At 34.7% G+C, this 18,412-nt stretch overlaps 1 protein-coding gene across 5 annotated transcripts in view; it reads left to right on the top strand.

Annotated features, from left to right (window-relative positions):
• Positions 1-18,412, top strand: part of PTPN4 (protein tyrosine phosphatase non-receptor type 4) — a 292,305-nt gene that overhangs the window by 95,819 nt on the left and 178,074 nt on the right. For 4 of the 5 annotated variants that reach the window (XM_036023611.1, XM_028533478.2, XM_036023612.1 and 1 more), the window contains exon 3: positions 13,258-13,365. The exons of the other annotated variant lie outside the window; for it this stretch is intronic. In XM_036023611.1, the coding sequence (XP_035879504.1) occupies positions 13,258-13,365 (108 nt within the window). The remainder of the gene's footprint in view (positions 1-13,257; positions 13,366-18,412) is intronic. 5 annotated transcript variants of the gene reach the window in all.

Raw genomic sequence — 18,412 nt, 5'->3', positions numbered from 1 at the left:
TCTTAGGTTGTTTCTGTTTTTGTTTTTTAGGTTCAGTTGTTGGTAGTTGTAAGTTTGGTGTCATTTTACTGTTCCTATTTTTTAGCTTCTTTTTCTTAGATAAATCCCTTTAACATTTCATATAATAAGAGCTTGGTGATGATGAACTCCTTTAACTTGACCTTATCTGGGAAGCACTTCATCTGCCCTTCTATTCTGAATGATAGCTTTGCTGGATAGAGTCATCTTGGATGTAGGTCCTTGCCTTTCATAACTTGGAATACTTGTTTACAGCTCCTTCTTGCCTGTAAGGTTTCTTTTGAGAAATCAGCTGAAACAGATCAGCTGATAGTCTTTTCAGCTGGGAACTCCTTTGTAGGTAACACTTTTTCTCTTGCTGCTTTTAAGATTCTCACCTTATCTTTAATCTTGGGTCATTTAATTATGTGTGTCTTGGTGTGTTCCTCCTTGGGACCAACTTCTTTGGGACTCTCTGAGCTTCCTGGAAGTCTGTTTCCTTTGCCAGATTGGGGAAATTGTCCTTAATTATTTTTGACATATCAGTACGACGTTCTAACCGATAGAACTACCAGCCACAGCCCTTCATTATTTTTTCAAGTAAGTTTTCAATTTCTTGCTCTTCATCTCCTCCTTTGGTACTCCTATGATTCAGATGTTGGAATATTTCAAGTTATCCCAGAGGCTCCTAAGCCTTTCTTCATTTTTTTGAATTCTTGTTTCTATATTCTGTTCTCTGGTTGAATGTGTCTTCCTTCTGGTCCAACCTGTTGATTTGGGTCCCCAGTTTCCTTCCTGTCACTGTTGGTTCCCTGTATATTTTTCTTTTTTTCACTTTGTATAGTCTTCACGTCTTCCTTTATTTTGTAGCCATACTCCACCATTTCTGTGAGCATCCTTATTACCAGTGTTTTGAACTCCACATCTGATAGGTGTCTGTCTCTTCAGTCACTTAGTTCTTTTTCTGGAGTTTTGATATGTCCTTTCATTTGGGCCATATTTTTTTGTCTCAGTGCACCTGTCATGTTGTAAGGGGCAGAGCCCTAGGTTTTCGCCAGGGTGTGGCAACCAGTTTACTGTGTTGTGATGCTGTATGTGGGGGAGGGATCAGAGAGGGAGCAATGCCGCTTGCTAAGCTCTTGCCCCACTTTCAGTCACTTCCCCCACTTCCCACAAGCAAGTTGTGTCCTTTCAGGTGCTGCCCTGGTGCTGATTCCCACATGGGTGGGCTTGTGTATGTTATAGGACCTTGTGGGCCCCTCCAAAAGACTCTCCTGTGAGACTGGCAGTTTTTCCTGCTGCCACCTGCACATGTTTTTACAGCCAGATGTTTTGAAACTTTTTGGCAAAGCTGGAACCCTGGGTTACGTGGTCTGTCTGGCTCCCCTGTTTTTCCTCCTGGTTTATCCACACATAAATGGGACTGCCCCATCCACCAGCCACCACCTTGCCCACCCAGTCTGCCAGCTGTGGCCTTGTTTACAGGTCCTCTCCACCTAAGCTGTCCGTCGCCACCACTCCTGCCAATCTGGATGAATGTTTCTTCTTTAACTTCTTGGTTGTTGGACTTTCATGCAGTTTGATTTTTTGGCATTTCTGATTGTTTTTGTTTTTAAATTTGTTGTTGTCCTTCTTTTGGTTGTGCAAGGAAGCAAAGTATATCTTCCTACATCTCCATCTTGGCCGGAAGTCCTGGAAGGATTTCTTTAGAGTTTATAATCTAATGTATTGCCAGAAGTAGAAGTCATGTTTATGGTATCTTTATTTGCACAGAAAGCTTTATGTTAAAATAATCTGATTCATTCTTTGTTTTCCTTTATTCATAATTTGGGACCTTTTTGGGGAAAAAGTTTTCAAAAGATAAACCTTTAAATATATTCTCATATAATTCCTTCCAGAAATTTTCTAGATCTGTTTTAAATTAATGTCAAAATTTTTAATATGATATAAGATAGGAATCCACATTTGTTTTCATTTTATTTTTCTCCCTGTGTGTAGGAGATTTGTATGCTTTTTCTCCTTTATTCTGTTAATGTAAATCATTAATTATATGTGTATAGCTTTTGTGGTAGTAAATTCTCCACAGAATCCTTGTTTCTTATTTTTGCCATGATGCCAAATTCAGTTTTCTGATATTTTATTTGATATTTTTGCATCCTTATTCAATACAGTTATTTGTCTTCGTATGTGCGGTTTTTTTTGTTTTGTTTTTTTTTTTTTTTACTGGTATTCCCTCTTGAATTAGAATATTAGAGTAATTTAGTAACATTTTCTGCCTTTCCAGTCTTTGGCATAGTTTAGGTAAATTGGAGATTGTGTGTTCTTTGAAGGTTGTTGGATCTTCACAAATATGGTAAAGCTGTCTGTGCTTGGTGTCTGTTATGTGAGAGGTTTTAAGCTGCTTACTGTGTTCTTTCATTTTTGTAGGTCTATAGTCTATATTAGTGGTTCTGTTTTCTTTCTTTTTTTTATGTTCTTATCAAGTCTTGTTGGAGGTTTATATGTTGTTAATCTTTTTAATCCATCTATAAGTAATTTGGGGGAATGGTGAAATTATGATTTTGGCTAAGTTTTACTCTTTCCACATGGATGTCCAGTTGCCTCCTTGTCATATTGAAAAGACCTTTTCTCCCCACTGCTCTTTAGTATTATGTTGTTCTTAGGTTTGTTTTCTGGGATTTTCCTCCTATTCTAATAGTCTTTTTGTCTATCTTTACCAATTCACACTGTCTTAATTATTTTAGGTTTATAATACACTTTTGTATTTGATAGAGGAAATCCTTTTATATTTTTAATACTTTCAATCATTTAAGTTTGTGGTCTATAGTTCTATTATTTGAAGTTCTAAAGGGATATAATTTAGTGTGGCTGACTTTTGCTCTTGATTCCCCTTGGCTTTTATAATTTTGGAGTGTGATCTTGTCTTTAGGTAAGCGTTAACTTTGGGAATCGTCTGTAGTCTGGGTTAAGGATATTTTCCTTGAGAAATGTTTCATTTTTACCCAGGACTAATTTTTACTCATAATTTTTCACCTTTTAGGTTTTGTAGATGATAGATAGTGTAAAATCAAATTTTAGACCCATGTGAGAGTGGCCTTGTGGTTGTGAATTTTCATGGGAGACTTTTTTCTTCTTCATTCAGATGTCAGGTGAAGGCAGAGAAACAACTTTGATCTTATTTTGGGATTGTGGGAGGGTCTGCCTGCCTCTATAGTCTACCTTTCACTCAGAATATTGCTACCCAGAATCCAGGGTTTCAATGGGCAAGTTTTAGTCCTGTATCTCACTTGGTTGAGCTCATGTCCTACTTCTTGTCTCAGCTTTTGTGATAAATCTAGACTGCTCATTAAGAAGCCTTTCCATGGGAGCCCAAGCACAGTTTATACTCAATTTCTTAAGTTTTCTGTCTTTTCCTTAATCCATGTTGATTTTTTTTTTCAGCTTAGTTATTCAAGTAAAAGAATGTTTATTACATTTTATCCAGCGATAAACGAGGGATTAAATGTAAAATCAAGGGATTTTGTTGCAGAGATTTTTTATATCATCTAGTTTGCCATATTGCTGTAAAGGGAAGTTATTTTTTTTAAAGATTTTATTAATTTATTTTTAGTGAGGGAAGGAAGGGAGGGGGGAGAGAGAGAGACAGACAGACAGACAGACAGACAGACATCAATGTGCGGTTGCTGGGGGTTATGGCCTGCAACCAGGAATGTACCCTGGCTGGGAATCGAATCTGGGACACTTTGGTTCCCAGCCCGCGCTCAATCCACTGAGCTACGCCAGCCAGGGTGGAAGTTGTTATTTTTAAATAGGCTATATAAAGCAGTTATGTATTGTCAGCTGAAATAATTTCCCTTTCAGATGGGAATATTTAATATAAATAATCTTCCATTGTTGACAACAACAAAATAATTCTATGAAGCATAGTACCAGGTAGTGTCTGTAAGCATGGGCTTTTGAGCCAGATAATCTGGGATAGAATGTAAGTGCTGCCACTTACTACCTGTGTGATCCTTAGAAACCTGTATATTTTCTTCATGTTCCTCAGTGGGGTTTTTTTTTCATCTTTAAAGATTCTTAATAGTACCTACCTCATAGGGTTGTTACACTTACAGCTGTGTCTAACATAGTAAATGTTGGCTATTTTTACTATTGTTAATTTGTTAGCTATAACTCTTAGTTCTTGGGGCTCTGTTTTTCTTTATACAAAACCTTTTGTCCTGATATGTATACAGAAAATATTTTTGATTTTTTACCCGTAGAAGCCACACTTTATATTTCGAGTACCATATTATTTGGTGTCCACTCTGCATGTTTCATAAATTAGTTCTAGGTAGAAAAAAGTATTTCCACTTTCTTAAGCTACCAAGCTTCTATTGTCCACCAGTAAATAACCTTCTTTTCTTATCAAAATTAGTGTGTTTGTGTTGTCTCTTAATCTCTGTTCTTTCCAAACCCCTAATGAAAATCTATTCCTGTGGTATATTCTTTATCCAAGGAGATAATCAAAGTCCATACTCTAAGAGGGCTCTAAAAGACATTGTTAAGTGTTATTGTATGCCTTTGGTCTAAACATTACTGAAGTTACCCTTTCCTACAGTCTTTCAGTCTTTATGACCAGCTTAACCTATTACATAGTTGTCTTTTTTCTTATGTGCAAATATTCTTCCTTTCTGTCTGCAAGAGATCTAGAGCCAGAAGGGACCTTGGAGATCATCTAATCTAGTTGTTTTCAGACATTTAAAAATGTGGAATCTTTCTCCCCAAGCCCCTGGTGAAGATACATGCACACATTTATATATGTGGGTGTAATGGATTAGTTACAGTTACTGCAGTTGAAACAGGAAGGCCAGATTTTGCCTTCTTGGATTTTTCTCCTCTCAATGCATCAGTGTCTAAACCTAAGTATATTCAGTGATTCCCTAGGCACACTGCACAGAGAGTTGGTGAAACTAGCCTAGGTGGAAACAAAATTTATCCAAAACTGCATACCAGCTGGACAGACTGGCATGCCAGCTGTAAAAACTTGGCATGACTATTTGTTATTTCCATTTTACCATACTACCTTCCAAAGTACTTTTACTGTCTGTAGAGCTGCTGCTTCTTAGTGTTTCTTACAAACTTGTTTAACACACCTATTCTTGTATTTGGCCTGCCAACAAGTAAGAATCTCAGTTTTGCTTGGATGTTGTTGTTCCTTAAAGTTCTAGTGATAAGCCTAAAGAAGTTCAGAGATAATCTCTTTATCTGTAGAGAAACTATTTCCAGTAAGTTAGTTTCTCTACAGATGTGCTATCCCTCGTGCTTTAGAGATTCCTTCAAATGCCTTTTCTAACTGGTCTTGTGAAGTAAGAAAATTAAAGGACCAGTAATGCCTATGAAGAGACTAAAAGCCATATAAACTTTAAGATTTATTCCATAGGTCATTTTATCATTCACTCATTCAACTAACCAGGTATCTATTGATTTCATTCTGCAGTCACTGTTCTACCTACTAGAGATTTTGATACGCCAGTCAGGGTTCTGTCTAAGTTGTTTTCTCACATTGTCTTCTGACCCTGAGCAAGCTCATATGCCTAATGGCTTTAGTATTTTTTCACTTTCTGTGATTGAAATATAGTCTCTGCCCCATGTGTCAGGGCTGGGTGGAGGCCTCCAACTGTTTGGCCACCTGTCCTGTGATTTAAAATCTGTTAATAAGGAGTTGTGATGCCTGAGAAATGGAAGGGTAGAGAAATTCCCTTGTTCTCCATTCTTGCCTGGAGTGGAACGTGCATGGTGTTTGGGAGGAAGGAAGAGGAAGTAGATCATGAACATGGCTCAACTATAGTCGATAATAGTTACAGACTGTCACTATTCTTACCAATATTTAGTAGAATTCCTTGAACAAATGCTATTTTATTTGTTATATTCTCTTAAGATGATTCCCTGAGACTAACTTCTTGAGGTGTTTTGTTTGTGTGTGTTTTAATTATTTTCACCAGCAATAGTTGTTTTGCTGGGGAGCATGTTCCTGGGGCTGTTTCCTTGGCATCATTACCTGATTGAGTTGTGGTTATTGAACCAGATTTGTATCTCCGGTAAACCCCTATTTAGTTGTTATGTTATCAAAAAGCAAGTGGTACTTGCCAGCTGCCACCTCTAGGCAGAATTCCAGAGGCAAAGGTTTGGTGAGGAAGGAAAGGAGTCTTTATTCAAAAAACTTTACAATTTTGGAGTAATAGCTTTCCACATGTACGTATTAGTCAGCTTAAGCCTGTCAATTAAGGCTTCTCTTTAATGCCTCAGTTCTATCATTCCCCTCTGTTAGTTTTAATTATCTTATTTCTATAGGATTAGTTTACAAACTAAAGCAACATAAGATACAAAAGCTACACAGTTTTGGAAGAATGGTAGCCTTCTGCCTCAAAGGTCATCCCCTCTAGAATCCAAAGAAGAATTAACCCTGCCACCCTCTGCCAAGCCATCTTGATTCTAGGCTGTGCCGAGCTTCTTCCCATCCAAAATACTGTCCCTTTGGGAAATGTGCAGCTGTAGCATGATCATCCATGCATCCTTGAGGAAGAAGAGAGAGAGCCTGCCCAAGAACCGGAAAGCCCTTCTTTTATCCCTTTGAGATATTGCTAAATTCCATCTGGTAATATTTTGTTGAGGAATTTTGCTTCTATGTTCATGAGGGGTATGTGTCTATACTTTTCTGTTTTGAACTGTCTTTGGCTTTGAGAAGGATGATAATACTAATTTCAGAGAATGAGTTGATATTCTGGAGGTAGATTAGTAAGAATTGTTCTCAATTCTTTTTTAAATGTTTCCTAGAATTCTCCAGTGAAATCATTGGGCCCAGAAAATTTTATCTGGGGGGAGGTGTTTTCTCATATTATTTTGTTTTTAAAACATAGCCCTAGCCAGTGTGGCTCAGTTGGAGCATCATCCCATAACTGAAAGATTTCAGGTTCAATTATCTGTCAGGCCACATATTTTACCAAGGTTGCAGATTTGATCCCAAGTCCAGGAGTGACTGGGAGGCAACCTATCAGTGTTTCTCTCTCTCTGAAGAGCAATGAGAAAATGTCCTCAGGTAAGAATTAAATAAGTAAATAAATTATACAGCTATTCAAAGTATCTTTCACGTTAGGTGAATTTTAGTATGTTTTCCCTATTTGAGGACTTAGTCTATTTCATCCAGGTTTTCATATTTATGTGTTTAGATTTTTCTCTTCTGTTTTCTTATGTTGTAAATGTTTTTGGAGTGTGTGGTAGTCTCAGTTTTAATTCTGTAATTAGTAATTTGTGTCTCTTCTTCCCTTTTTTAAAAATTATGCTTGCTAGGAGTTTATCAATTTTATTGATCTTTTCAAAGAACCAGATTTTCAGAGACTTCTGCTCTTAACTGTATTACTCCCTTCTGTTTATTTTGCTTTTTTTCTAGTTTTATTTAGGAGGGAGTTTTAGGCTTGATTTGAGACTTTATTCCTAATGTAAACATACAAGTTTCTAAATTTTCTTTTAGCACTGCTTTGACTTGTGTCCCACAGCCATACTTTGCTATGTTGAATTTTTTTTTCAGTTTGTTGTATTTTTTTTATTTCCCTGAGTACTCTTTATCGTGTGGATTATTTAGAAATGTGTTCTTTAATTTCTAAGTATTTAGTTTCCAAATTTTTCTTCTTCTGGTACTATTTATTTTGTTTTCATTATAGTTGTAGAGTGTACTCTGTATGGTTTCAGTTTATTTCAATTTGGTAAGGTTTGGTTTATGACCCAGGATGGTCTGTTTTCTGAATATTCCATAGACATTTGAAAACAATGATTATTTTGTTGAGTAGGGCATTCTGTAAATGTCCATTAGATTCCATGGGTTAATGTATTTTTGACTTCTATATTCTTGCTTATTTTCAGTTGAATAATTCCAGCTATTGGTAAATTGTTGACATTTCCAGTTATATCTGTGCCTTTTCTATTTTCTTTCCATTCTGTTAATTTTTGTTTCATTTATTTTGTGCATGAACATTTTATAATGTTCCTTTTACCCTCTAGTAAAATTACTTGCTTTTAAGTCTTTTAAAAGTTAATATTTCATATTATATCTTTTTTTGCCCCTTTACTCTTAACCTACATATACCATTATATTTGAAGTCAGTTTTTTTTTTTTTTTTTAGATAATACACAGTTAGGTCATGGTTTTTTCCCTACTCTAACAGTCTCTGCCTTTTATTTAATTATTTAGACCTTTTACTTTCACGTAATTATTTATGTTAGAACTTGTTATATTCCTTTATTTTTTTTTTTGCCTGCCTTTCTAATACATTATGTAAACATTTTCTAGAATTTCATTTTTGTTTTAGTATTTTTAAGAGTATCTATATAGCTTTTTGGAGGGGTGGTTGCTCATTATTATTATACTTTACATATATAAATTATCATAGTATATTGTCATAAGTATAAGGTCCTAAAACCACATTTTTGACCTTCAATGAAACCTACCATTAGGGATCTTTACCTTCTCTCCTTTATAATTGTCTCAAAATTTTTTCTCTTCATACATCATCATACTAAAGTTAAAATTTTTGCTTTAACCATCAAACATAATTTAATGAAGAGAGGCATGGACTTTTATAGTTTCCCAAATTTCTTTAATTCCATGCTCTTCTTTTCTGTTTTTCCATGTTTCTTTATCTTATTTTATTTCTGGTTGAAGAACTTCTTTTGGGCATTCTCTTAGTGATGGTCTGTTGGCAATAAATTCCCTTAAATTTTTCTGAGAATGTCATTATTTATCCTTCACTCCTGTGAAATATTTTCTATTAGTAAAGAGTTGTGGATTGAGAATTTTTTTTCAGCACCTAGAATATGTTGTATCACTTCCATATCATTTTATGGTTGCAGATGAGAGAGGTCTGTTCTAAAGGGAGCTGTCATTCTCTGTAGGTAAATGTCTAATGTTTTTTCTAGTTGCTTTCAAGATTTTTTCTTTTTTTTCAGTAGTTTGATTATGATATGTCTTGGAGTAGATTTGTTTGGATTCACTTTGTTTGCAATTTATGTGGATTCTTGAATCTGTGTTTTTGCTTTTTGTCTAATTTGTAAAATTTTCAGCTAATATTTTTTCAAACATTTTATCATTGTTAATCTCTTCTCTTTTAGGAATTCCAGTGATGTAATTGTTATATCTTTTTTCATTGTCCCACAGGTACAGGTCTCTGAGGTCTGGTCATGTTCTTTTTTTCAGTCTATTTTCTTTGTGTTGTTTAGATTGGTCTGTCAATCTGTCTTGAAATTCATTGATTCTTCCTCATCTTCATTCTTCTCTTGGGTACATCCAGTCAGTTTTTATTACTGTATTTTCCAGTTATACAATTTTTATTTAGTTAATTTATATCTTTTAATTTATTGCAGAAATATTCTCCCTTTTTCACTTAAAAAAAAAACAGCATTCACAATGGCTCATTGAAACATTTTTATGATGGCTGCTTCAAAATCCTTATCAGGCAACTCAACATCTTAGTCATGTCAATGTTGATTGACATGTGTTGATTGTTTTTTCTCATTCCAGTTGAAATCCCCCCCCCCCCCTTCGTATGATGAGTGATTTTAGGTAGTATCCTGGATATTTTGGGCACTATGCAACTCTGAATTACATTCAGTCTATTTTGTTTCACTGAGTCACCACTACTGGCAACCACTAACTTTGGTAGTACACAAAGTCCTGGCCTGCATTTGTAGGTTGTGGTTATAATGACAATTTGGCATCCAGAACCTTTGTGGTACTGCTCTGGTCAACTTCATGTGTGTGTTATCCAGAGGCCTACTGAAAACAATATAGGTAGTTGAGGTTTTAAACCTTTTTCTCTTTTAACTTTGGTCAGTTTTTCACATGTGATTCATTATGAGTGTATTCTAGGATTTTATTCCAAGAAAACTCAAAAAGGCCGAGAGAACTACATGTAAGAGCTAAAACTATAAGGTTTTTAGAAGAAAATACATGGACAATTCTTTAAAACCTTGGATTTAACAATGATTTCTTAGATGTGACACCAAAAACACAAGCATCAAAAGAAAAAAGTGAATAAGTTGACTTCACAAAAATTTAAAAGTTTTGTGTATCTAAGTATGTGGTGCAGAAAGTGAAAAGAGAACCTACAAAGTGGAAGGCAATATTTGCAAGTCTTATACTGCTAAGAGTCTAGCATCCAGACTATGAAAAGAACTCTTAGAACTCAGTAACAAAGAGATTATCAACCCAGTTTTTAAAGTGGGCAAAGGACTTGATTGGACATGTTTTCAAAGATATACAAATGGCCAACAAGCATATGAAAAAAATGCCCAATATCATTACTTATTATGGAATTGCAAGTCAAAACCAAAGTGAAGTACCACTTCATGCCCACTGGAGTGGCTTTGATCAAAAGAGAAAAAGTAACAAATGTAGAAAGTAACAAATGTTTGCAAGGATGTGTAGAAATTGAAACTCTCATGCATTGCTGGTGGGAATGTAAAATAAGTACAGCTGCTGTAGAAAAGAGTCAAAAAGTTAAGCAGAATTTTCATATGGTCCATCAATATTACTTCTGTGATATGCATAAAAGAATTGAAAGCAGATACTCAAATAGATACCTGTATATCAGTATTTATGGGAGACTTATTCATAGTACCAAAAGGTGGAAACAGTCCAAATGTCTAACAACTGATAAGGAAATTGTGATATTGCCATATAAATGAAATATTATTTACCCATATAAAGGAAATAAAGTATGGGTATAATGATATAGCATAGATGAACTTTGAAAACATTATGCTAAGCAAAAGAAGCCAGACACAGAAGGTCACACATTGTTCAATTCCATTTATATGAAATATACAGAATAGGTAACTTTAATTTCTTTTTTTGTTATTGTTTTCTTTTTTTGTTTGTTTTTTTAGAGAGGGAAAGGGAGGGAGAAAGAGAGGGAGATGAACATTGATATGAGAAAGAAATACTGATTGGTTGCCTCTTGTCCGCACCCCGACCAGGGACCAAAACCCGAAACCTAGGTATGTGCCCTGATCGGGAATTGAACTGGCGATCTTTTGCTTTGCAGGATGATGCCCAACCAACTGAGCCACACAAGTCAGGGCAGAATAGGTAAATTTTACATACAGCACATTAGTGGTTGCCAGGGCCTGGAGGAAGGGGAAGGGATATTGTTTGATAGGTATGGTATTCTTTCAGTATGATAAAATGTTTTGGAACTAGCTAGACATGATATTTGTACAGTACCATGCATGTACTAAATGCCACTGAATTGCACACTTTAAAACAGTTAATTATATATGTGTGAATTTTACCTCAATAAAAAGAAACGCAAAGAAATCTCAAAGAATTCCCTAGCCAGGCTACCACCTTCTTTGTACTTTTCAAAAAAGTTTTTGTGTGTTTTTTTTTTTCTTTAATGTTTCACTTGGGTGGAGTATAGGGAGAAATAGGTCTACTCCGTTTTATCTCTAGAAAGTAAAATTATCTTAATAGATTTTTAAACAGGTTACTGCTTGATCTCCATCAATTTAATGAGAATGAGAGGGAGTTGAGGGTGATGAGTTGCATCAACATAAAAAATATGCACAGGTTATTTGAATAGGAGCCACCATTGTAAAGCACTGTTTGAAGCACATACCCTGTGTTTTTCAGACCATAAGGTGCACCTATATTTTAGAGTAGGGGAAAAATTTTGAAGCAAAAAATGTGGTAAAATGTTTAATAACATAAATAACATAATATTTCACCAATGTAAATGTAAACAACCCAACAGCAGTATTAACAACCATTATTCCTCCCAAATGTGGCAGGGGGGTGCGTCTTATAGTCTGAAAAATGTGGTGCTTCCTTGCCATTGATGAATTCTGCAAATAGCCATTTAACTCAGTCTGGTCAATAAGACATGAAGGAAAGCTCTTTGTAAGGTAACCTTACAAGGAAGGTTTGTTGTTTTAACCATTGTCATGTATGGCTGTGAATTTTGAAATTGCCACGATCATCTTGCTTACAGCCTGCAAATGCAGTACAAATTCCTGGTATTCCTGCAATACCAGGAATGCAGATAATAGAGATGGAAAAAACCCTTGTATTAGATTACATCTTTCCTCTGTTGAATTAACCAGTTCTGGATTCTGTAGTACCTCTGTACTTTCCAATATATGAAAACAAAATATATGTCTATATTGTTTCAGCTCTGAGTTTTGATTCTAACTTTTATTTGGAAGCTATCAAACTGCTGTAACTAATGACAGGAAAAATTGGTGGTAAAATATACCACTGCTTACCTATCTTTCTAATACTTATATAAATAATACTTCAGTCAACATATTGACATGTATAGCTTCCCCCCTCAATATTGGATTTTATTTTTCACTCAGGTTAGGGTACTAGAAATAGTCAGTACTGTTATTGCTCTTGTTTACTATTTTCAAATTGCTTTCCTAATGATTATATGTATCTATAATATTAGCAGCAATAAGTGTTTAATTCTTTGAGTTCTATTTTTTGTATGGTTGTCATTATAGTTTTCCACCTTGATTTCTTTTATTACTGAACATGTTTACCATTTCTTCATGCTTTATTTATTAGTTATATTTTTAAGGGAATTATCTAGTTGTGCCCTTTTACTACAACTTACTAAGTGTGGGACTTAGGGAATTTATTGTTACTCTTATTAAAACAGGATAATAAATAATGTGTACATGATAGAATTGGTATGAGGTTAAAATTTTTCTAGTGTTCTCTGGGTACTTTTATAACTAAAATATTTATCAGTTTATTGGTTTGCTACAAATAATGTTCACCATTTTTATTTCCCTTTTTGTGGCATTATTTATTTTAGACATACAAATGTCAAATTGTGTTTAGTCAAGTGTGTCACTTTCCAGTCAATTTAAATGTAGGAAATAAACAGTAAGACAAATGATGTGAATATATACATGTTATATACATGTTAACGTGGCAACAATATAAAATTACAAAAATACCACACTATCCTGAAAGCAGAAGGCATTTTCAGTCAGAGGTTTTCCATATATCTTCATATTTATTATGTAGTCTTTGAATCAGTTTGAGTAAAAAAGTAAGTCAGACAGTTTTTTAAGTAGTGTGTAACATGTATTCATTCTCAATAGTCATGGGATGGAAACAGCTGCCAATTTAATACAAGAGGAGAAAAGTCCAAGAGGTTAAAAATCTGAAAGTGTATGTAGCCTATCATTGTTGATTTCCTTTTATTTTTCTTCTAGAAACATGATCAGGGGCAAGTTCTGTTGGATATAGTCTTCAAACATCTTGATTTGACTGAGCGTGACTATTTTGGTTTACAGTTGGCTGATGATTCCACAGATAACCCAGTAAGTTGAAGATGTTGCATTTCATTTTCATTTTAGGTTTTCTCTTTGTTCGTAATATGAAGTTCTTTGTGATTTATAATGTTCACTGTTCTAGTGAGTTTAAAAAAAATTTGACAATTGTGACATAATGGAAGGTGACTTAACTTTGGAAAAATCAATATATAGATGATGTATTATAGAATTGTACATTTGAAAGTTGTATAAATTTATTAACCAGGATCACCCCAATAATTTTAATAATTTTTTTAAACTCCAAAACAAGACAAAAACGTTTTTGAATAATCAGAGACTATCTTTGCCTTTGTTCCTCATTTTCTTTTTTCCTTTTTTTTTTTTTTAAAGAACTTATTTATTTATTAGAGAGGGAAGGGAAGGGGGGGGAGAGAGAGAGAGAAACATCAATGTGCGGTTGCTGAGGGTCATGGCCTGCAACTCAGGCATGTACCCTGACTGGGAATCGAACCTGCAACACTTTGGTTCTCAGCCCACACTCAATCCACTGAGCTATGCCAGCCAGGGCGTTCCTCATTTTCTTTTCTTTTTTCTTTTTTTTTTTTTTTTTAAAGATTTTATTTATTTATTTTTAGAGAGGGAAGGGAGGGAGAGGGAGAGGAGAGAGAGAGAAACATCAATGTGCGGTTGCTGGGGGTTATGGCCTGCAACCCAGGAATGTACCCTGGCTGGGAATCAAACCTGGGACACTTTGGTTCCCAGCTCACGCTCAATCCACTGAGCTACGCCAGCCAGGGGTTCCTCATTTTCTTAATGTTTTAATCTGTAAGTTTATTTCCCTAAGTATTTTATATTTATAAGTAGGTCTAGTGCCATTTTTTTTTATTTATGTGTCTCAGACAACTAAGAAATATATCTAATTATGCTTCTTAACTCAGAAAATTGCCATAGATTAAAATACAAATTTAATATGAAAATATTTTAAATATTAAAATACTTAAAAATATTACTGGATCTTGAGTCTTATAAAAGTTAGCCTGCATTAATAAGATATTATTTTTTGTGGAATTCGTGAGCTGTCTGTATAAATTTTACAAATAGATAGATTCAATGGAGACACAGATGAGATAGATTATATTTCAGAGTTTTGAGTTCTTGGGCAGTATTAAGTTTTTCATATTGTTACTAATTCCTCACTAATTGCAATTGTGATTCTTTTTATTGGAAAGATCACATCATAGAAATTGAAGGTGGCGTGTGATAAATAATAGAAATGTTTCATTTTTTGTAAATTTATATGGTTATACAATGAGGTCTTTTACAAAAGAATATGATGTCCTTTTGACTAGTGTGGGAGAATGACTGACTGTTTTGAAGGAACCATTTTTCATAGTTTAAAAAAACTGGGAGGCTAAAAAAAATGGTTCTCTGGATCAGTACTTTATAAATCCATTATTGTTTTTCTTTTAATTTATATTTATTGATTTTAGATAAAGGGGTGGGGGGAGAGAAACATCGATTTGTTGTTCCACTTATTTATGCCTTCACTGGTTGATTCTTGTATGTGCCCTGACCAGGGATTAAACCTGTGACCTTGGTGTGTTGGGACAATGCTCTAACCAACTAAGCTACCTGGCCAGTTTCTACAGGGCCTAGAAACCAGTTTATAAGGCTATGTTGATAGAATGGCTATAGAAAATACAAATATACAAATAACTCTTATGACTAGGGTCTTCCTCTCTTCCCCCACTTCACCCCTTCCTCCCTCCCTCTGTCCCTCTCTCTTTCCCATTTCTCTCTTGCTTTCTCAGTCAGCATCCTAGCTCTAGGAAATAAATATGAAATGTTAAATATTATTTATTCTTAGCATAATTTACTGATTTTTTAATTGGAAACTGTGAGGATGATGTGGATAAAACAAAGCAAGGGGCCAGTTAGTCTCAATGGAAATAAACCCTTTTGTACTGAACTAAAATATAAACAAACCTTCCTCAATCTTTGAAGTCTTTATCAGATGACTTGAACTCCTCAAAGGGTCTAGAGAAATAGTTTTATTTCTCAATAAGTTAAACACATGTGAAAGTAGAAGTGAGAACAAATGTCAATAATGAAACTTTTTCCAGAAAGATAAATTGTAAGCCAGGCAAACATCTGAAAGGTGACTGCTAGACCTCACTATAGGCAGATTTGGGGTAAAAATAGATAATCCTTAGATTATCTTGCTGACACTGATAGGTCAGACTGTTTATTATATAAGCCTATCTTTAGATTGCTTGGAGAAGTGACAAGACAACAAATGAAAGAGACCAGCTACTTAATACCACATTCACTGCCATGAGTGTGAAACACCAATTCCTGAGAAAGTATTCTGGAAGGACTGAGATTACTTACATGTATTATAAGAGATAAAAATTATATCATATCAGTTTGTATACAAGAAGACATTTCTCTTCTAAAACAATTACAGCAGGATGAATGTGGGGAAGCAGAGGTATTTTGAGCTGGATTGATTTTTTTGCTCTCCCCTACTTATCCTTATTTTGTCATTCTTTTCTTTCTTGAACATTCCTTCCCAAATAAGATATATTCCCAGGTCCAAGGATCCAATTGCTAATGACCCAAAGTAAGTCTTCCCCCAAATAATAGAACTTTAAAGACTTAGAGCCTTAGAGATTATCTTGTCTAACATGTTTATTTTTCATGGGACATTATCTCAGTCCAAGGGGATAAAAAGTCCAAGCATTAATGAAACTAGACTTGGGTCTCTTACCTCCCCACACAAGTTTTTCCATAGCACTACAATTACACATATTCAGAAGAATCTGTGAAACGCCAAAATGTGTCCAAGCAAGGACCTTTAGAGTACAAATGTAAGTAGTGTCTCATTTCTGGTTGTCAGTATGAAATGTATCAAGACTTCTAGGATAAATAATGGACTGAGGGAAATGGAAGTAATTCTTAAAAAGAGCAAGGAGTAAGGGAGTAACTTTTATGAAACATCCACTGTGGACTTTATAAGCCAAATTCTCTCAATAATCTTATGAATGTATCATTGAAATTCTTTTAAAGACGAAAGACTGAGACTTACAAACTTGTTAGATGGCACAGATAATTAAGTAGCTGAGAAAGGATTCGAACTCACATCTTTCTGACTCAAAATCCTATATGCTCCCTACTGCAAAATGTTGCTTCCCAAGAGATAATACATATAGATATGCAGGTTTGATAAAAATGAATGTATTGAGGAGAGGAGGTAACTATGCAATAAAATTACCAGCAGTGATAAAAAAGAATTTGGTAATGTTCTGAAAGAATTCTTGTTAATCCTTAGTTCAGAGTTTTTTCATCTTAAAGCTTATGTGTGTTATGCATATATATATAATGTATATGTTTCATGTGTATATTATACATACTTTTAGAGGATCAGAATTAATATTGCCTTAGAAATAAGCATACATTAAAATTAACTTGTAACTGATAAACTAAAAGAGCCTAGGATGTTATTAAGGTCTTATACATAGGAGATATAGATTCATAGTTCACTATTTTTTTCTTTAGACCCTTCCTTGGTAATGAGTTCCACTGCGACAAACAAAATTACTTAAAGCAAAGCTTTGACTTTTTAAAAATTTCTCTTGCTTTCATTTAAAATCTGTCTGTCACAGCTGTAGCTTTTTACCATAATGTCTTGTACAATAACAGTACTCAGTAAATGTTGAGTGAGCAAAATAATGAGTAATATGGTTATACTTTATTCACAATTTCTGCAGTTTTTAAGCACATAAAAATAGCCGTTTCTTTTTTTTTTAAGATTTTATTTATTTGTTTTTAGAGAGAGGAGAAGGAAAGGAGAAAGAGTGGGAGAGAAACATCAATATGGGATTGTCTCTCACGTGCCTCCTACTGAGGACCTGGCCTGCAACCCAGGCATGTGCTCTGACTGGGGAGTTGAACCAGTGACCCTTTTGTTCACAGGCCAGTACTCAATTCACCAAGCCACACCGGCCAGGGCTAAAAGTGGCTGTTTGTTAGTGGCCTTTATCAACATGATATTTATTAGAGCTTTGAGATTATATGAGAGTATTATTCCTGTGCATTTACTTTTTCTTCCCCCAAAGTGAATTACAGTGCCTTTCAGTAGGATAAAGAGTAAGTTATAATTACTACTGACTTGTTGTTCTGCAGTTTCATTCTTCTGATTGTGTTGGGGTCATGATGATTTACTGTTTTCAGTTTACTGTTACAGTTACTGTTACAGGATATGTTTTCATACCCTGTAATCCTTGTTGCTTTCAAACTTGACCTTACAATAGAATCACCTGAAGGCTTCTTAAAATGCAGATTTCTGGGTCTCTCTGCCTAGAGTTTCTGATTCAGAAAGTCTGGTGTGGAGCTCAGTAATATGCAACAAGCAAATCCCCTTAAAATGATAATGCTGCTAGTCCAAGGAACCACATTTTGAAAATCACTCCTCTAACCCAATAGGCTAATGATTAAAACTACTGAAGTAAGAAATAACTTATATAGAACAGCTTGGTTTATCCTTTGAAGATTCCTTTTTACATGACTCCAAGTTCTTGAATTATTTCATCAGGTTTGAGGAAATATAGGAAAAATCACATGGATGATGATCATTTTTCAATAAGTCATGTTTTAATACAACATGGTTGCTAAAATATTTGCTTTTATTTCACATGCCAGTATTTCTCTCGTATTCCTTTCATTTAATTCTACTGTAAAACCTTAACTGAGGCTCTTATTACCTATTTATATAAACCTCTTTGGTTACTTACCAAATGTTACATTTTTTACTTTTGGTCTTTTTTAACCTTGTTTCATTTTAGCAGGGAATGACACAGGGATCTGGGGTATAGAGATGTGTGTCCGAGAGAATGGGCAATGTACAGAATTCCAGAGTGAAGAGTGTTGCATTTGAGGAACTTGAAATATTTTTTCATATTGATGGAATATAGAGCAAGGAGAGAAAATGGGTTAAAGATAAGGTTTGAGTAATGGATCAGATCATTAAGTGCCTTTTAATCTGTGATAAGATAGTCACCTAAGGATAGGACTTGTATGTATTTTAGACCTTACT

Source organism: Phyllostomus discolor, chromosome 4 (assembly GCF_004126475.2).
Source record: "Phyllostomus discolor isolate MPI-MPIP mPhyDis1 chromosome 4, mPhyDis1.pri.v3, whole genome shotgun sequence".
Taxonomy (NCBI): Eukaryota; Metazoa; Chordata; class Mammalia; order Chiroptera; family Phyllostomidae; genus Phyllostomus; species Phyllostomus discolor.
Note: the sequence above shows the minus strand (reverse complement) of the source record. Positions and strands in the feature narration are given on the sequence as shown.